Here is a 21,546-nt window from a genome sequence, read left to right as displayed (position 1 = left end):
CCCTTAGAAAAAGTCAACCGGAGTCAGATTCGATTAGAAAAATATGGCAGAGGAGAGCTTTGTGTGGACAGATATCAATTTTATTACACTCCCTCCTCACAGTGAGAAAGTCTGGTTCGGTCTGTGCTGTTGTCTGCACTGAAAGGTTAATCAACTGTTAGGGGTATGGGCTTTCCCTACAGTACATCTCGTTTGCTCTATTGCCCCTTAACATTCTTGTCAATATGGGGGCGCTGTTTCACCATTGGAAAAAATAGTGCCCAAATTAAACTGCCTCGTACTCAATTCTTGCTCGTACAATATGCATATTATTATTACTATTGGATAGAAAACACTCTCTAGTTTCTAAAACCGTTTGAATTATGTCTGTGAGTGAAACAGAACTGGACTTAGAGCAATTTTCCTATGAGGATTTGAAAATGCTGAAATCTGCTCGCTGTTCCCAGAACAGTTTATTAATTTGCCTGTCCTCTATTGGTTGAGATGCACTGCATACGCCTTCCCCTGGGTGTCAGCGACTAGAAGGACTTGAAATGGAGTCTCTAGGCAGATCTGAAAGTTTATAAATTGCTTGGAAACGAGGTGTCCCCTCTTTTGACTCTTCGCTCTGACGCAGGGAGGATCTTGGCATGTCGTGCTAGAAGCTCCTGTTTTAGCTCTTAGATATATCCGGCTCTGTTTTTATTCAATATAGGTGTTAAAGACATCATAATGTTGTTAATTTAAACCGATTTATAGCAGTTTATAGCGATTTTCCTGGATTTCTTTGTCATACGCTTTCACGAGTTGGACACTTCTCCAGTGGGTGGCTAACGTTAGCGGCTATTTCGACAGGACAAGAGGACATCTTTCAACCAAAAGACGATTGTTCTGGAGGAAGGACACCTTGCCCAAGATTCTGATGGAAGCTCAGCAAATAGTAAGCAGTCTTTATGCTCTTAATTCGTACTTATGTTGACAAAAGTCAAATAATAATTCCGCCATGAATTATGGTGCGGTCTCGCTTTAGCGCACGCTGTATGCTTGAAGTAGCGTTAATTTAAAAAAATGTAACCCAGCGATTGCATTAAGAACTACTTTGTCTTTCAATTGCTGTCCAACCTGTATTTTTTTAGTCAAGTTTATGAATAGTTTTCGATTAGAATAGGTGCCTCTCCAAGATGGCGCCGGACAGATTGCTTGAGGTTTTGGACACTATTCTCATTGTATAAGCACGATTTGTGCCGCTAAATATGCACACTTTCGAACAAACTCTATGCATTGTGTAATATGATGTTATAGGACTGTCATCTGAAGAATTCTGAGAAGGTTAGTGAATTTTTTTTATATATTTTGGTGGTTTATACGTTATCGCTATTTTTGCCTTGAATCAATGCTGTTGTGATGTTTGCTATTGTGGTAAGCTAATATAACGCTATATTGTGTTTTCGCTGTAAAACACTTAGAAAATCTGAAATATTGGCTGGATTCACAAGATCTGTGTCTTTCATCTGCTGTACGCTGTGTATTTTTAAGAAATATTTTATGATGAGTAATTAGCTAATACACGATGGTCTCTGTAGTTATTCTAGTCGCTTTGGTGAGAGTTGTGATGGTGGCTGCAATGGTAAACTCTGATTTATACCTGAAATATGCACATTTTTCTAACAAAACATATGCTATACAATAAATATGTTATCAGACTGTCATCTGATGAGGTTGTTTCTTGGTTAGTGGCTATTTATATCTTTATTTGGTCGAATTTGTGATAGCTACTGATGGAGTAAAAAAATGGTGGAGTAAAGAAGTGGTGTCTTTTGCTAACGTGGTTAGCTAATAGATTTACATATTGTGTCTTCCCTGTAAAACATTTTAAAAATCAGAAATGATGGCTTGATTCACAAGATCTGTATCTTTCATTTGGTGTCTTGGACTTGTGATTTCATGAACATTTTATTATATGATATCCCTGTGGCTTTAGGCTAGGCTAGTCAGCTTTTTTGATGGGGGTGCTCCCGGATCCGGGTTTGTGAGGCGATAGAGGTTAAACAAGTGTCCTGACGTTGCCTGTTTGGGTACAGCAAGCCCCATCCCCCTCTCCCTGCCTCCTACAACTAGGTTGCTGTGGTCAGAGAGAGGTCGTAAATTCCTGAGTAGAAGACCCTGGCCACGCAGTATAGCAGAGGGTACACTTTCATAGAGAACAAATGGATTTCTTCCACCTCACAGAACTTGAGGTACGAACAAATTTCATGTTCCGGAGAAAGTATAAAACATCGGTGAAGAATCCAGCTACGAACTGGTCCGTTTGTTACAACTTGGGGAAACTCATGGGAGACTGTGTGGCTACATTACCATACCGCTGTTTATTTAATAGCCAAAGATATGAGGTTTACATCTAATTGTTGTATAAGATGAATGAGTGAGTATGATACTGTTTGTATAATTGTGTAAAATTATTTTGGACTGTTTAATGAAGAAAAATACAATTCCCTTTTGATTTGAACTAAATCAGAGGACCGCCCCTGAGCCCAGTTAGGGTCAGACATCCTGGGACAGCCCCTTTTCTGCCATTCCGAATAAAACCCAACTTTGAGAAATGATCAGCAGACCGAGCTTACCTCAATTACGAGATGGCTGAAGGTTGCAGACCATTGCTGAATCTTTTAACCATACCACGTGGTTAAACTCTTAGACTATCGATACCGACAGAATAATAACAAGTCTTTGATATTAATTACTAGTCTGCAGCTAGGAATTCGGTATCATTGAACGCGAAGAACGATACCACCGAAACATCCATTCTACAACACGAATGAATGTCACTCAACTATCCACTATAACCACGACAGAGAGAGAGACAGAGAGAGGACGAAACTCTCCAACAGAAACAAACTTTTCACCAGCGATCAAGACGACACACTGAGCGTAAATATATATATTGATGGCAATTGTTACCGAATGAGTGAGCGTTCATGTGCAAAGGATTAGCATTTCAATTGTTATAATTATTAATTTTGTAGTGTCTCATCTCAGTCGACCCCCACTTCCCTTTAGTTTAACAAGCCGCCATGCCGGTTTAGCCCACTAGGGCCGATTCTCCTATAATTTCTTGTAACCACATTTAATTTGTTTGTTTGTTTGTTTATGCATTTCTGTGAATTACTTAGTAATAAATACATGATTTAAGACAATTGATGTATGGATGACTCAGTGAAGACTGGGTTCGTGCAGATAACAAACAATTTACGACGTTTGGAATGAGACTAACGTGAGGTAAAATAAATAAATAATTAAATCAGAAGACTATTGATCAGATATGAAAATATCTGAAAGGTTATATTGGGAAATTATAACTTTGTAATCTGAATACTTTCCTTCATGCCCTGACTTCCTAGTTAATTACAGTTACATGATTATTCAGTTTAATCGCGTAATACTAATTACAGGAATCTTTGATAAAAAACTGAGTCTTCAATATAATGATAGTAAAGACACGACACAAGCATTAAGGGATAATTCGGGGTTTTGGCAATGAGGCCCGTTATCTACTTCCCCAGAGTCAGATGAACTCGTGGATACCATTTTCATGTCTCTGAGTGCAGTTTGAAGGAAGTTGCTAACTGGCGCTAGAGCAATTGCTAACTAGCGGTAGCATTATGACTGGAAGTCTTCCATAGAAAAGTTTGTGGTCATACGTACATCCTTAAAAACATAGGTGCTGGGCTAATAAAGAATAAGGGCCGCACACTCGAAGCTCCCAATTCATCCCAATATTGACTACGATTCAATCCGGAACGGATCTTCGTCAGGTCAAAACAAACAGAGTGCTCACTTCCCAAAATGTACACATTTCACCTCGCATGACCATTACGCACATGACACATGGCGGGGTTGGAAACAATTCAATTCACTTTTGTGCATAAAATCCTAATTAAATCACAGAAATACATACAAATGGGTTCAAGTTAAAACCTGGGCAACCGTAAAAAAGATTGTTGGAAACTGTTGGAATACCTGCCTACATGACCATTACGCGCACTAAGCGTGGTGGTCGTAGCTATAATTCCAGTTACAGAATCTAATATATGTACAAAATGACCAAGTAGGAGACCTGAAAGGGAGGACAAATGAACGTGACATATTCGTGTAAGAAATGGTCTGATATAAAACTCTTGGTTCAGACCTTTAGGAGACATGGTACACAAACGGCGAATTCAATACAATTCCCTTGTCAGGTATATCACATGTTTTGTGGAACACGTAATGATGCCCTTAATCTTAATGGTCTTGCCAGTCATTGCGCTAACGCTAGTTAGCATTGGCTCACAAAACTACCTCCAAATTCCTTCATACTTGACACAGAGACGAGTACATCTGCCTCTGGGGAAGTAAATAAAGAGCATAATTGTCAAAAATCACAAAGTATCTCTTTAATGCTTGTTTTAGGGGCAATAAGAGCGAACATCATGTACTGTAGGTCCTGCAGGGCGACTGTCTGTGGGTCAGACACTAGACCTGTGTTTGGAGCCCATGTAAGTTCTGATGGAGGCTGGGGGCAGTCTGTGATATTGGCATCTCTAGTTCCCATCGGCTCGCAAAACTAACTCCCAACTTCCTTCATACTGGACGCAGAGACATAAAAATGGTATCCACGAGTTCATCAGAGTCTGGGGAAGTAGATAAAAGGAAACCATTGGGAAAAATCCCAAAGTATCCCTTTAAGCTTCATCAAATAATCATCTTTGGGAGCAGAAAAACATTGAGCAGACATTCCCTTTTTTCTATGCATTGTCTCACTCACCGCATGCCATGGCCGCATCGATGCACAGCTCCTCAGCCACATAGTTCCCTGAAGGATAGGTGAGGTCTGGGCTATTGGCCCTGCCCCTGCCCAGGTGATACAGGTGCACCCTCAGACAGGGAGGGGCTACTACCTGTTTGGGCTCGGAGACATGAAGTGGGTCTAGGACACAGCCATCCTGATTGGACGAGGGACATACTGGACACTCCATGTCCATGTGTGGCTCAGCAGATACATCCACCTAAAGGGAGAGGAATGGAGGAGAAAGAGAAGAGAGGAGACAGAGTGTAAGAGATAGAAAGAAGAGCATGAGTTAGAAGAGGGGAGAGGGGAGGAGACAAGAGCAGAGAGAAATAGGGGGGAAAGAGCAAAAGAAAGTCAGAAAGGGGAAGATGGAGGGGGGCAGAGGGGAGTCAGTTAGCACAGTTGACTCATGTCGTGAGATAGAAACACAGACCTTTAACTGCTCTGCTTGGTTTACAGGTATGCTATAGCAGGGGGGCAGCAGGTAGCCTAGTGGACTCGTTTTTTTACATTTAATTTCACCAGGTAAGCTAGTTGAGAACAAGTTCTCATTTACAACTGCGACCTGGCCAAGATAAAGCAAAGTAGTGCGACAGAAACATCAACACAGAGTTACACATGGAATAAACAAGCGTACAGTCAATAACACAATCGAGAAAAAATAATGTCTATATACAGTGTGTGCAAATGGCGTGAGGTAAGGAGATAAATAGGCCATAGTAGCAAAGTAATTACAATTTAGCAGATTAACACTGGAGTGATTCTAGTAACCGAAAGGTTGCAAGAGCGAATTCCCGAGCTGGCAAGGTAAAAATCTGTTGTTCTGCCCCTGAACAAGGCAGTTAACCCACTGTTCCTAGGCCGTCATTGTAAATAAGAATTTGTTCTTAACTGACTTGCCTAGTTAAATAAATGTAAAATAAAACATTTAAAATAGTTATTCTCAGAAAAGGCTAACCAAGCTAACCATACACTTCCAAGTGTGAATGCCTGTCAGGTAGGGCTGGGCAATATGTCCAAAATATATCACATTATTTTTTTTAAATTATTACAGTAAGACACAATTTTATGTTTTTGAATAATTAAAAGGTTCTACATTTACTTTATGAGTAGGCGTGACCCTAGGGTGGCAACAAAATTCCAGGAGGAGTTATTGTGACCAATGTGTATATAAGTGTTTCCTAGGGGGCCCTACAATCTTTGGCTACATTTAATATTCTCTCTTAGCTACTTCATGTAGCGAACATATTCATGCCTTGCGTATTCCTCTGTGATTTAGAAGACACTGTTGCACAAACAACATGCTGATTTAGGTCTACACCATCAATGTTATTATCAGGCTGTATTGCTAGTTACGTTTGCTCTGACTCTGTACATTTATTAGCTAGCTAGCTAGCCAATAGCATTCGCGGCTAACACGATTTAGGCTCAACTCCCTAAGAAAAGGCAAACTAGCCGATTGCAGATGAAAGAAAAACAAACTAAGTGTAATTATAGAACACTAGTGGATTTACAGTATCAGTCAAAAGTTGACACACCTACTCATTCCAGGGTTTGTCTTTTTTGGGGACTATTTTCTACATTGTAGAATAATAGTGAAGACATCAAAACTATGAAATAACACCTGGAATCATGTAGTAACCAAAAAAAAAGTTAAACAAAAGAAAATACATTTTATATTTGAGATTCTTCAAAGTAGCCACCCTTGCCTTGATGACAGCTTTGCACACTTTTGACTGATACTTTATATTAAGAAGCAAAGTGAAAACAGCATCGTTGTCATCAACATTTTTGCATTGACCATGCAGACTGAACGAAAGTGTGCTGTGGTCGAGGAACAACAAATCCACTCCTTCGGTGACAGGGGGCGGGGATAGGTCTGTGTGGAAAGCAGCATGGGGGGGGGGGGGGGGGGGGGGGGACAAAGAGAATTCAAATACTGTTATAAAAAGGTAACGTAAAAACCCACACCAGTCCATGCATCAATACCGGTATATCGTAAAATACAGTATACCGCCCAGCCCAACGCTCAGGGCTGCAAATCACTGTCTTAAACAAGTGCTAGGCCTGCATACTTTTGACATGTGAATGGATAATGTTCAGAGTCAGAGGCTAGCGATCAAAAAGGTCAAAGTTGACTCATGTCCAGGGTGTTCTAGTGTGAGAGTTGTACTTACAGCTGCACTATTATATCACTTCTGAAACTGTCTGCAAGCATCAGATTACTATGTCACAAGGCACACTGACCAGGAAAGTGAAATACTAGCCTGTATGAGGAACAAGTCTTCACACCAACATTCCCGGAAAAATGTGCCATGGTATGTTGATGTCAGTGTTATAATATAGACCTTTGACTGACCGTATATCCTAATCAAGCACCCTTTTCGTTGTATAGGGTTCTGGATAGGGCTCTGGTCAAAAGTAGAGCATTATATAAGGAACAGGGGATGTACACTAGATATAAGTCCTAGGCCAGTAGATGAATACAATACTGTTGCTGTATAACCAAAATTCCCCAACTAAAATGAATAGATGCTTTGAATTGCACAATCAAGTCGGTTTACTTTAAGTGACAGTAAGCCCTCTTGCACAAATGAAGGCCATTTGAAACTTGCTTTGTAAACCTGTGTAATGGGAAATTATTTGAGTAACTTTTCCTGTATTTGATTTACTGTGATATGGATTAATATGTAATAAAACGTGGTATGTGCATACTGTGTGGAGACGCAATCTAATCTCAGTTAACCCAGAACTAAAATCATTGCGTTATTGGTCAGCTGCTCGATTACTGTAGGTTCAGGGTCCATACGTGTTAAGAGAAGTGATAGAACAAGGATCGGAACCGTAACGAAGAGTTCCACCTCTCTTTTCGCAAGTTACGGGCAAGTCAATATGCCAAATGTCCCCTCACGAAATTTGAGAGATGCGAAATCGTGATTTGTACAAAGCTCCGGAACTAATGCTGCTCGTTACTTCCCGCATCCCGTTGTATCCACAAGAGACTAGACGCTGACAGATGCATTCTCTTGGGGGAAAGGAAATGGGTTAACCACGTACAGTGTGTTTATGTACCATATTTAATTAAGGGCGTTTTCACATATGAAATTCATTACCCTGTTTCGGTTTCCTGGAGCGTTTGAGAATTCTATAGAATATAGTGCATTTGGAAAGTATTCAGACCCCTTCCCTTTTGTCACGTTACAGCCTTATTCTAAAATCGATTAAATAATTTTACCTCAATCTACACACAATATCCTATAATGACAAAGCGAAAACAGGTTTAGTAAAAAACAGAAATACCTTATCTACAGAAGTATTTAGACCCTTTGCTATGAGACTCGAAATTGAGCTCAGGTGCATCCTGTTTCCATTGATCATCTTTGAGATGTTTCTACAACTTGAAGTCCACCTGTTGTCAATTCAATTGATTGGATATGATTTGGAAAGGCACACACCTGTCTATATAAGGTCCCACAGTTGACAGTGCAGGTCAGAGCAAAAACCAAGCCATGAGGTCGAAGGAATTGTCCGTAGAGCTCCGAGACAGGATTCTGCCGAGGCAAAGATCTGTATAAGGGTACCAAAACATTTCTGCGGCATTGAAGGTCCAAGAACACAGTGGCCTCCATCATTCTTAAATGGAAGAAATTTAGAACCAGCAAGACCCTCTCTAGAGCTGGCCGCCCGGCCAAACTGAGTAATCGGGAGAAGGGCCTTAGGGAGTTGACCAAGAACCCAATGGTCACTCTGACAGAGTTCCAGAGTACCTCTGTGGAGATGGGAGAACCTTCCAGAAGGACAACCATCTCTGCAGCACTCCACCAATCAGGCCTTATGGTAGAGGGGCCAGATGAAAGCCACTCCTCAGTAAAAGGCACATGACCGCCCGCTTGGTGTTTGCCAAAATTACCTAAAGACTCTCAGACCATGAGAAACAAGATTATCTTGTCTGATGAAACCAAGATTGAAGCATGGTGGTGGCAGGATCATGCTCTGGGGAATTTTTCAGCAGCAGGGACTGGGAGACTAGTTAGGATCAATGGAAAGATGAACGGAACAAAGTACAGAGGGATCCTTGATGAAAACCTGCTCCAGAGCTGTCAGGACCTGACTGGGGCGAAGGTTCACCTTCCAACAGGACAATGACCCTAAGCACACAGCTAAGACAACGCAGGAGTGGCTTCGGGACAAGTCTCTAAATGTCCTGGAGTGGGCCAGCCAAAGCCCGGACTTGAATGTGATTGAACAACTCTGGAGAGACCTGAAAATAGCTGTGCAGCAATGCTCCCCATCCAACCTGACAGAGCTTGAGAGGATCTGCAGAAAAGAATGGGAGAAACTCCCCAAAATACACGTGTGCCAAGCTTGTAGCGTCATACCCAAGAAGACTCGAGGCTGTAATCGCTGCCAAATGTGCTTTAACAAAGTACTGATTAAATGGTCTGCATACTTATGTAAATTAATTTTTAAAAAATCATTTTTTTCTACGTTTACTAAAATATCTAAAAACCTGTTTTTGCTTTGTCATTATGAGGTATTGTGTGTAGATTGATGAGGGGGAAAAAACGATTTAATCCAATTTAGAATAAGGCTGTAACGTAAAACATTTAGACGAAGTCAAGCGGTCTGAATACTTTCCGAATGCACTGTATGACTTATCAGCGCTTAAGGTTATCAATTGTCGGTAGCAAAACGTTACTATAATGGTGTTTTATGTATGAAAAGGTTAATGTGTTATTATGGTATATAACTACAATGTATTAGCTATTGTATGCTCAGCTCTATTCCCATGTCATAACGAGTAGACCTGTGACAATACAGTATCTGTTGTGAAAAAGGAGGTAACAGGTGAGTAAAAACTTGCTAATCTTTTTACGGTTGCAGTGACCATTGAGATATTTCACATGATGAAACAAAGTTAAAAACATATTTTCAGACACTGATCACCTCAACATTTATGAGACCCTTCATAACAGTTTATGATAAGATTTCATTGTTAAACAATGATAAAAAAATAGCAATCCACGTGAGCGCGGAGATGAGGCAGAGAGTTAATGATCCACCAACTGGATCAGAGAAAAGATACAAGCCGACCGTTTGACATGACTAGACTGTCCCACTGATTCTGTTACTCATCCTAGATGGAAATCCCGTAGTAATTTTCCAACCCTCAGCTTTGGGCCGACAACGGCTTCCTGAGGCTGTGACTGTAATGGATTTTGGGGTGACACATCAGTCAAATGACCATCAGCTGTTTTTTGTTGACTAGGCTTACTTTTACCTTGCTGCTTTTGGGTAAAGTACGTCGACGGTCATTTGATTTTCATGACGGTCTTCATTCATAATAGGCGGTTACACGATTATACAATTACTGTGCCAGCCCTACAGCTTCCCTATGAATCAGGTTTGAACCGGAGGTAGGTGGCTGTAGATGTCACGGACTCTGCAAAGCTAAGCAGTATTTACCTACCTACCTGCAGATAATTGCTTGCATTCTACAGTACATGGCATCAAGATGATGATAATGAGCAAATCTGATCAGATACCATTATGTATGAAATCAATAAAGAATAGAAAACAAGAGGTTAAAAAAAACAAGTACACCATAATTAGGCTACATTTTTAGCAGCTAAAACGTTCCCTGGCCTTGGTCAGATATTCAGAACGCTCTCATAATGGTTTTCCTTATTGACATCTCCGCCTGAGGGCGTCTTACGCCGTAATCTATGGATTTCACATGACTGGGAATACAGCAACGTTATCTCTGCGGCCAAAAGGAAGGCCTCGAAAAATGTTGGCCGAAAGTACGGCGCCATTGGCCACGCGCACTACCCCGAGCTAACTTCGCCACCGCTGCTTAACAAAACTCCTATGGGAAGCACTAGAATTGGTGACGTGAGAATAGTCCACATTGTGGCTGACTTCTGAAAAGCAATCGGGCACTGCCATTACGCTAGTACATCACGTTTCATCAGTAAAAATGATGAAAAGTAGTGCAAACCGAAACGTAGGCTAAACAAGGTCCATATTAACCAGCAGTTTAAACAAAACATGTTTCAAGCTATCATTGCGTCACACAATGCATTGCTATTGTGCTTCAGTACTTCAATGTGTCATTAGGGGAGTCCCTGCCGACCGATAGCAGGAAAAAGGAAGTGAACATAAAAGTAGGTCGACACGTAACGTATAGCTTTGGCCTAACTGTGACTATTTACACAGATTGCTAGATGTGCAACACTTCCTCTATTAGAATTTTTGCATTTCTCTAGAATGTTCAGCATGCACAGCTCCAATCACGTAGGTAGTAGCCCAGGCAGAGCTGACAATGACAAGCGAAGCAAAAGTAGCTGTGGTCAACTGATGTAGGCTACTAACTCTACAATCACATGTGGTTGCTCGGTCTCACACATGAACAATTGTCATGGGCTAAATTAATTTCTACAGCTGTTTGAACTCCTACAGGTGGGAGAAGTTAGTCACAGGTGCATTCCGTTTATAGTACACTACTTTTTTGGCAAGAACAGCTCAAATAAGCAAAGAGAAACGACAGTCCATCATTGCTGTAAGACTTGAAGGTCAATCAATATGGAACATTTCAAGAACTTTTAAAGTTTCTTCAAGTGCAATTGCAAAAATCATCAAGCACTATGATGAAACTGGCTCTCATGAGGACCGCCACAGGAAAGGAAAACCCAGAGTTACCTCTGCTGCAGAGGATAAGTTCATTAGAACCACCAGCCTTAGAAATTGCAGCCCAAATAAATTGTTCAGAGTTCAAGTAACAGACATCGTAACATCAACTGTTCAGAGGAGACTGCGTGAATCAGGCCTAGTCGAATTGCTGCAAAGAAACCACTACTAAAGGATATCAATAATAAATTAGAGACTTGCTTGGGCCAAGAAACACGAGCAATGGACATCAGATCGGTGGAAATCTGACCTTTGGTCTGATGAGTCCAAATTTGAGATTTTTGGTTCCAACCGCCGTGTCTTTGTGAGACACAGAGTAGGTGAACGGATTTACACCGCATGTGTGGTTCCCACCGTGAAGCATGGAGGTGTTTTGCTGGTGACACTGATTTATTTAGAATTCAAGGCACACTTAACCAGCATGGCTACCACAGCATTTTGCAGTGATACACCCTCCCATCTGGTTTGCGCTTAGTGGGACTTGAGGGAAGAATTATGTATTGCCCTTATTTATTGGATATGTTACAATTATTTACTTAACATAAAGTAAGATATTTCAGTCCTGCTAATGCTGAGTTTTATGGTGTCCACTCTAGCTTCCTGCAGCTAGTCTGGGTTTCGTGGACATGGGTTTTTACTAGAAATAGCTGGAGCTGGCAATTGATTGACCTGGTGATAAAACCTACAGATGGCATTCCAGTGACAGAATGTTGGGTGATTGTAACTGGGATACAGAGGAGTAGAACAATGCTTCATTGTCTCATATTCCTGGCATCTGGGGAACTAAGTGAAACACCATCCTACGTAGATAACCAAGGTGGCTGATGGGAAGGTTAGAAATGACTGACTAAGCGATCTTGGTATGAGCAATATAAAAACGGTGCATTGTCTGTAAAGGCTAGGCTCTCAGCCTAACAGTCAGAACAAGAGTGTAAGGGCTGACGGTCTCATTACTGCAATAATTCATCGATATTAAATAAAGATGATTGTTTGAAGAACTGACCAAGTCTCTCTCAGTACTGAATATCCAAGACAGACTATCAATTGTTTTTCAACAGGACAATGACTCAAAGCACCTCCAGGGTATGTAAGAAGTGATGGAGTGCTGCATCAGATGACCTGGCCGCCACAATCACCCGACCTCAACCCAAATGAGATGGATTGGGATGAGTTGGACCGCAAAGTGAAGGAAAAGCAGCCAACAACTGCTCAGCATGTGGAAACTCCTTCAAGACTGTTTGAAAAGCATTCCAGACGAAGCTGGTTGAGAGAATGTCAAGAGTGTACAAAGCTGTCATCAAGGAAACAGGTGGGTACTTTGAAGAAACCTAAAATATATTTTTATTTGTTTAACACTTTTTTGGTTACTAGATGATTCCATGTGTGTTACTTCATCGTTTTGATGTCTTCACTATTATTCTACAATGTAAAAAAATAATAATAATAAAGAATACCCCTTGAATGAGTAAGTGTGTCCAAACTTTTGACTGGTACTGTAAATATTCAGGCCCTTTACTCAGTACTTTGTTGAATAACCTTTGGCAGCTATTACAGCCTTGAGTCTTCTTGGTATGACGCTACAAGCTTGGCACACCTGTATTTGGGGAGTTTCTCCCATTCTTCTCTGCAGATTCTCCCAAGCTCTTTCAGGTTGGATGGGGAGCTCTGGCTCTGGCTGGGCCACTCAAGGACATTCAGAGACTTGTCCCGAAGCCATTTTCTGCATTGTCTTGGTTGTGTGCTTAGGGTCATTATCCTGTTGGAAGGTGAACCTTGGCCCCAGTCTGAGATCCTGAGCGCTCTGGAGCAGTTTTTTGTCAAGGATGTCTATACTTGGCTCCATTCATGTGACTAGTCTCCCATCCCTGCCACTGAAAAACATCCCCACAGCATGATGCTACCACCACCATGCATCACCGTAGGGATGGTGCCTGGTTTCCTCCAGATGTGACACTTGGCATTCAGGCCAAAGAGTTCAATCTTGGTTTCATCAGACCAGAGAATCTTGTTGCTCACGGTCTGAGAGTCCTTTAGGTGCCATTTGGCAAACTCCAAGCGGGCTGTATTTTACTGAAGAGCGGCTTCCGTCTGGTCACTCTACCATAAAGGCCTGATTGGTGGAGTGCTGTCCTTCTGGAAGGTTCTCCCATCTCCACAGAGGAACTCTGGAGCTCTTTCAGAGTGATTTCTTACATTTAAGAATGATGGAGGACACAGTGTTCTTGCTGCAGAATTCTTTTGGTACCCTTCCCCAGATATGTGCCTCGACACATCCTGTCTCGGAGTGCTACGGACAATTGCTTCGACCAAATGGCTTGTTTTTTTCTCTGACATGCACAGTGGGACCTTATATAGACAGGTGTGTGCACCTTCCCAAATTATGTCCAATCAATTGAATTTACCACAGGTGGACTCCAATCAAATTGTAGAAACATTTCAAGGATGATCAATGGAAACAGGATGCACCTGAGCTCAATTTCGAGTTCCATAGTAAAGGGTCTGAATTAGAGGTCAACCGATTATGATTTTTCACCGCCGATACCGATTATTGGAGGACCCAAAAAAAAAGCCGATACCGATTAATCGTCCGATTCTTAAAATGTTACTTATTTATTTGTAATAATGACAATTACAACAATACTGAATGAACACTTATTTTAACTTAATATAATACATCAATAAAATCAATTTAGCCTAAAATAAAATGAAACATGTTCAATTTGGTTTAAATAATGCAAAAACAAAGTGTTGGAGAAGAAAGTAAAAGTGCAATATGTGTCATGTAAAAAAGCTAACGTTTAAGTCCCTTGCTCAGAACATGAGAACATATGAAAGCTGGTGGTTTCGGACAAGACATGAGTCTTCAATATTCCCAGGTAAGAAGTTTTAGGTTGTAGTTATTATAGGAATTATGACTATTTCTCTCTATACCATTTGTATTTCATATACCTTTGACTATTGGATGTTCTTATAGGCACTTTAGTATTGCCAGTGTAACAGTATAGCTTCCGTCCCTCTCCTCGCCCCTACCTGGGCTCGAACCAGGAACACATCGACAACAGCCACCCTCGAAGCATCGTTATCCATCGCTCCACAAAAGCCGAGGCCCTTGCAGAGCAAGGGGAACAACTACTTCAAGGTCTCAGAGCGAGTGACGTCTCTGATTGAAACGCTATTAGCGGGCACCCCGCTAACTAGCTAGCCATTTCACATTGGTTACACCAGCCTAATCTCGGGAGTTGATAGGCTTGAAGTCATAAACAGCTCAATGCTTGAAACGCAGCGAAGAGCTGCTGGCAAACGCATGAAAGTGCTGTTTGAATGAATGCTTACGAGCCTGCTGCTACCTACCACCACTCAGTCAGACTGCTCTATCAAATATCAAATCATAGACTTAAGTATAACATAATAACACACAGAAATACGAGCCTTAGGTCATTAATATGGTCAAATCCGGAAACTATCATTTCGAAAACAAAACGCTTATTATTTCAGTGAAATACGGAACCGTTCCGTATTTTATCTAACGGGTGGCATCCATAAGTCTAAATATTCCTGTTACATTGCACAACCTTCGATGTTATGTCATAATTACGTAAAATTCTGGCAAATTAGTTCGCAATGAGCCAGGCGGCCCAAACTGCTGCATATACCCTGACTCTGCATGCAATGAACACAAGAGAAGTGACACAATTTCCCTAGTTAAAAGAAATGAATGTTAGCAGGCAATATTAAGTAAATATGCAGGTTTAAAAATATATATTTGTGTATTGATTTTAAGAAAGGTATTGATGTTTATGGTTAGGTACACATTGGTGCAACGACAGTGCTTTTTTCACGAATGCGCTTGTTAAATCACCCTTTTGGTGAAGTAGGCTGTGATTCGATGAGAAATGAACAGGCACCGCATCGATTATATGCAACGCAAGCCAAGCTAGATAAACTAGTAATATCATCAACCATGTGTAGTTAACTAGTGATTATGTTAAGATTGATTGTTTTTTATAAGATACATTTAATGCTAGCAAGCACCTGACCTTGGCTCCTTGCTGCACAGGTAGTCAGCCTGCCACGCAGTCTCCTCGTGGAGTGCAATGTAATCGGCCATGATCGGTGTCCAAAAATGACGATTACCGATTGTTACGAAAACTTGAAATCGGCCCTAATTAATCGGCCATTCCAATGAATCGGTCGACCTCTAGTCTGAATACTATTTTTGTTTTTTATTTGTAATAAATTAGCTACATTTTGCTTTGTCATTATGGGGTATTGTGTGTAGACTGAGGGGAAAAAATCATTGAATACATTTTCGAATAAGGCTGTAACGTAACAAAACGTGAAAAATGTCAAGGAGTCTGAATACACCGTATTTGCTGTTTAATATGACATGTAGCCTACTTAAAATGAGCACTTCTTACATTCACCTTCTCATGTTAATTAAAATACTTTTCATTCAAATCATATGGTTTGGTTTCAATACTTCAAAACCAAATGGTAGGTCCCGGTTGTCAAAACAAATAGATGTTGGTTAAATTGTGATTTTAATGAATGGAGCAAATTTGCTATAAAAAGCTCAAATCCAGCTCAAATCCACTCATACATACATACACTGGTTTGTAGAAAAGTGGATAAACATTTCATTCTGCAATGAGACAGAGCTTGTTGATAGGGTGCCATTTGGGACACAGCCAGACTCGTTCCATGCTGATTTCAATAAGCCTAGCTCAGTATTCTTTCAGCGGTCTCTGTTTTGCTGAAACTCAAAAAACACGCAGGGCTGGGGCACTCCCTAACAATCCCCTAAACCCTGCTCAGCCACCCCTCTAACTGTCTAGATTACACACACACACACACAACTACGTACGTAACCCTGGTTTGTCCATGGTGTCACCGGCTTATCAGGGCTTTGGGGGAAGCTGGGGCGAACCACTATCACTGCAGCCAGACTGTATCCTGCAGGCTGTCCTGTACAGTCCACTCTGCCTTAATGTCACAAGGCTTGCTCCATCTACTCTACTGGGTCTGCAACTCCTAAAAACCCTCTTGACCTCTCACTGACAATGTCAAAAGGGACATCATGCAGCTAGCATGAGGCATATTCACACTAGAGTTCTACAACAGTTCTCCCAATGGACAGTGGAATTCATGAGCAGGATGTCTTGAGTCGCAAAACCTTGCGTAAAGCTACTGTGAGGATGCTGCTTACCCAACATTCAATTTTTTGTGAACTCAGTGCAGTTGGCTTACATTTTTGTGCAGTGTGAACATTCCAAAGGAACTCAGACCCCTCAAAAGAGCCCCCCAAAGCAAACTGAACTGAGACCATCTCCTGAGGGGATCTGAGTTCGATTCGCTTGAAGTCTGTGGTCCAGTTATCTTTTTTAGGGCATTGTGAATACAAAGAGAAGAGTTATTTTGCTTATTTTTACCACAGAATTAATTTTAAAGAGGACTATGTGTGAAAACACACTTAGGGGGCTTTCACACCAACTTATTTTGGAGTGTTTTTTTCCAAACTCTGGTGCGTTTACCCCCTTAGTTTGGTTCATTTGGAATGTTGTGAACACAATCCACACTCGGGAGAGCACTGAACAACGCACCTAGCCTGGTCTCGGCCCGATTCAATTCGTACCGTGGTGCGGTTCGCTGCAGGGGAGAACGCAGTCCGGAACAAACACAGCAAAAGAACCAGGGTCGCGCAGTATTATTGTTTGACCGTTCTGTGAGTATAGCGGCAAATTTAGGAGCACATGCTATGCAGATTAGGGGAGACGGGGGCTATCCAGGGGATATAGGCTACTGAATAGTAGGGATGTAACGGTACACATTTGTACCAAATATTGTTTCCCCAACTTTTTAAGAGAGCCGGTAGGTATATGGTTCCATTCAGGCACCAAGGTAATGTTAGTTTTATATTGGATATTTTTTCTCGTCATTATCTATTGAACCAAGCATGCCATGACAATGAAAATGTTATATTCTGAATCAAATGATGGAGAATTATCCACATTCAATATGAAACTAACTTTACCTTGGTACCTATCAGCTCTCTAAAAAGTTAGGTAAACAATACTCTGGATATTTTGTCTCAAATTTCGAGCACAGACAACCGGTAGAGAAGTTTAAATGTAATTTTATTCAACGTTCTGGTTTGTAAGGAACATTTACATGATTTTGCACACACGTCTCAGGCTGTATATACCAATTATTTGTGTATTACAGCCTGATTAAATCAGACTAGGTTCATTCTTGAATGAACTAGGGCAGGTGTTTTAAAACTGGGGTCCCGGGGTACTGCAGGGGGCCGTACTTTTTAAAATATGTTTTGGGGAAAATATTTTGGGGGCAATTTTTGGTGATTACTTTTTTTAATGAATATCGTTAGCTGGAAAACAATACCATTGTAGACACCATTTTTATTTCTCTTGCGTTCAGAAGGTAGGCAGAGGTAATTTCACAAGCCAATGCTAACTAGTGTTAGCGCAATGACTCAAACTACCCTTTTAATCTGGAGGAAATTACAGTCATTGGAGCTATTACTGGGTTTTTCTGTATAGAAAATTCTTCGACAGGCAGTCTAAGCAGTAATTTTTGGGATGGAAAAACAGTTTCGGTGTCACCTTAAATGAAGAAAACCAGATAGAAAACGATATACATTTTTAAATAATACCATAATAATCAAATAAAAGCTACACAGTCAGGGAGAATCTAAAAATTTTTTAACGGGCATTCAGGTCACATGCCCATTGATTTTGTTTGAGCAGAGAAACACAGCATTGGAACATTTTGATTTACAACAGAAAACTTTTCTTTATGGCGTCAAGATACACTGTACCTTTCTAGCTAATAGACTATGCTAAGAGTATACACTTCATACACCACACAGTGGCGTTATAACTGCCACATTTTTCTCTCTTGGTCGGTTTGACTCCGAGTGATGAAATTTGGCACACATGCTCAAGGATGAGTCTAGCTAACCTGTAAAGTATGGTTGAGTTTGACCACATTGTGGTCAGGAAAAAACATTATTGCAAGCTCATTGGCCATATTGTTTCAGCTAGAGTCTTGGAAAATATTGGGTTTTAAGATGTGCATCCAGATGATATATACAACATCGGTCCAGCGATTCTGAAGAAGACGTTTAAAGTAGTCAACTTCATATGGTCCAAAATACACCAAAAGCATATTATATTGCATGATCAGTTTGATTTTGAGTTCTGATAATTGGCAAGCGTTGTAAACTGTACAGAGGTAGCTTATCTTAGGCCAATGTATACTATTTGTCCTGATGGTGGCACAGTGGGCACTAGGGATGAGACAAACTGACAATTTGCTTAATGTTTAAACTACCATTTTTTTTACGGTTTTCAGTTAAAATTATAAGAAAAATCATACAATTCCATGTCAATTTACAATGCCCAATATTGGTGTTATACGTTTAACCGCTAGGGCCGGGCAGTTAAGTTATATCTACCGCAACCCTCTACAGAGAGAATGCAGCTACAGTGACATGTCGATAGCAACAATTGATAAATTCTCAGGAAATAAAAGTGCATCAGGTCTGTACCATTTCATAACGTAGAATTATGCCCAGCCTTAAAATATATATATACATATATATATATTTTTCCCCTAACAATAAACGTCACTGATTGATGTGCTGCTGTGTTGGTTTTAAATTGCAGTTTATGATATGGTAGCTAGATGTGTTTTATTTCTAATAAATGTCTTGGGAAATCACGGTATTTAACAAACTTTTAAGTAATTTTTTAAGATAGTCGTCTGCGCGCAGGCAGTAGACAAGCAGGCTGCCCGCAGCAGCTCGAGATTATTTGATCTGCAGTTCTGATAACCGTGTGATGGATTTTAGTCCCGTTTCAGAAACGGCAATCCTTTAAAAGATAAGTAAAATGTCCGTTCATATCAACGGAGGTTTCGAGTCAGCAATTTAAAAACCGTAGTGTAGCCTACCCTAACAGACAAACAAACATTCCGTAGCCGGGGCAACATTCCATTCCATCTGAAAAACGTAATCGATACAGGCTACCGGTAGCCTGTGATGAGGCACACAAAAAAGACTAACGTGCTAGTAAAACCGTGCGGCAGGTAGCCTAGTGGCGTTGGGCCAGTAACCGAAAGGTTTCTGGATCGAATACCAGAGCTGACAAGGTAAATATCTCTCGTTCTGCCCCTGAACAAGACAGTTAAACCACTGTTCCCCGGAAGGCCGTTATTGTAAATAAGAATTTGTTCTTGACTGACTTAAATAAAGGTAAATTAAAAATAAAACAACTAAGACTGTCCCGAAGACACCTGTGCCAGCATATTCTACACGCAGAAGACTTGCAGGCAGAGAGAGCGGGGGAGAGAGGCAGGAGCGTGCACATATATTTTGGTAATCTGCATCTAACAATGCCTTGCAATTTGAACTATTTTGAAGTTCGTCTCTGGTTTTATTTGAATTACACAACTTCCCTGGGCCTTTAGAGCGTATAGGCTATATCACGGAAAACAGCATGGTGGCTAAACTGGTCTGCTAAACGATTGACAGCATAACGTACTTTACCTGGACGTTGTCCGTTCTGAATGTTGTAGCTACCGGGAAGGAAATTATTCCGAATGACAGTTATGACTGTTGCAGAAGTCAAAACCATTAACGTTGCAGTCCGCGTGCTTCCCCATTAATTTCGTCTCCTTCGTGTCAGGTTCTTGTTTCCGATTCATTCTGGGTGCGAGATAACTCCGTGTAGAACGCTAGTTTGACATTTGACAGCAATCTAAATAGATTTCTAACAAACTTTTTTTTATCTTGCACGAGGTTTTCACTCTATAGCTGATAAATTAGCACGCAAACGTTGACATATTTTAGTATATTACTAATGGCTGGACCGTGACAAAACCACGCAAAGTGTAATTTCCAAAGATTCCATTACTTTACAAGTCACTGTAGTCTGTAATACGGTCGGAGTGTGTGTGAGTAGGGAGAGAGAGACACACGACTTCTTCTATTATGTAATGGCAGTTCTCAAACGTTAAAGGTGCATGCCGCCACCTACTGTACTGGAGTGTGTGGTCAATCACAGTTTACAACATTAGCTCCACATTTTTAAATGCCCCTTCAGAGAAAATTAAAAAAGAGTCGATCTGAATTTCTGTCTGTATCCATTTTGAAAGTGCTGACCGAATAGGCCTACCTCGTTGCAGCTCGTTTGCATTTACTGAATATAAATGTAATAATGTTTGTGTATGGTTCAAAAGTCAAAACTCATGTTGGCGTTCTTTATTATTGAAGGACAGCGAGGTTCTTATCGACTTAAACAAATGTGGTGTCTACTCACTCCTTGTGGATTTGTGTAAGTAAGTCAGCCGTTTCAGCTAAGGTGTTAAAAAATCAGTAAATGAGGCTGAATTAACTGTTTCACTGCCAGACGAGGCACCGCTGATAGCCAGGTGTAGCGGTGGTAAGGAATCACTCCATGGTGCGGAAAGCAAAGCTCATCTGTCGGGACAGCTTTATGTAGGCCCTAACAGTTTGTGGGCACCGTTATAGTGCAATTGTTGAGTTTGTTCCACTAAGATTTACATGCTAAAATCGCCGCTGATACAGTGGTTTGGTATATGAAACTATAACCTAAAGTTAGTTATATGTAACTTTATAAATAATAATTCAGAAAATATTCAGACCCCTTGAATTTTTCCACATTTTGTTACTTTACAGCTTAATTCTAAAATGTATTAAATTGTTTTTCTTTCTCATCAATCTACACACAATACCCCATAATGACAAAGCAAAAACAGGTTTTTTGAAATTTTACCAAATGTATAAACATGTAAAAAAACAAAATATCAAATTTACATAAGTATTCAGACCCTTTACTCAGTACTTTGTTGAGGCACCCTAGGCAGAAATTAGAGCCTCTTTTTGAGAGTCTTTTGGGGTATTAGAGAGTCTTAGAGAGTCTTTTGGGGTATTTGGGGAGTTTCTCCCATTCTTCTCTGCAGACACAGTACTGCTAGGCTCTTTCAGATTAGATGGGGAGCATCGCTGC

At 40.7% G+C, this 21,546-nt stretch overlaps 1 protein-coding gene across 2 annotated transcripts in view; it reads right to left on the bottom strand.

Annotated features, from left to right (window-relative positions):
* The window catches only part of LOC129818857 (tyrosine-protein kinase JAK2-like), an 80,081-nt gene extending 59,618 nt beyond the window's left edge, over nt 1-20,463 (bottom strand). For both annotated transcript variants that reach the window (XM_055875136.1, XM_055875137.1), the window contains exons 1-2: nt 20,064-20,463; nt 4,784-5,024 (exon numbers count right to left, since the gene is read on the bottom strand). In XM_055875136.1, coding sequence (XP_055731111.1) covers nt 4,784-5,000 — 217 coding nt within the window. In that variant the 5' untranslated portion in view covers nt 5,001-5,024; nt 20,064-20,463. The remainder of the gene's footprint in view (nt 1-4,783; nt 5,025-20,063) is intronic.
* Between the last annotated feature and the right edge of the window lie 1,083 nt (nt 20,464-21,546).

Source organism: Salvelinus fontinalis, chromosome 21, assembly GCF_029448725.1.
Source record: "Salvelinus fontinalis isolate EN_2023a chromosome 21, ASM2944872v1, whole genome shotgun sequence".
Lineage (NCBI taxonomy): Eukaryota > Metazoa > Chordata > Actinopteri > Salmoniformes > Salmonidae > Salvelinus > Salvelinus fontinalis.
This window is presented reverse-complemented; position numbering and strand designations above follow the sequence as displayed.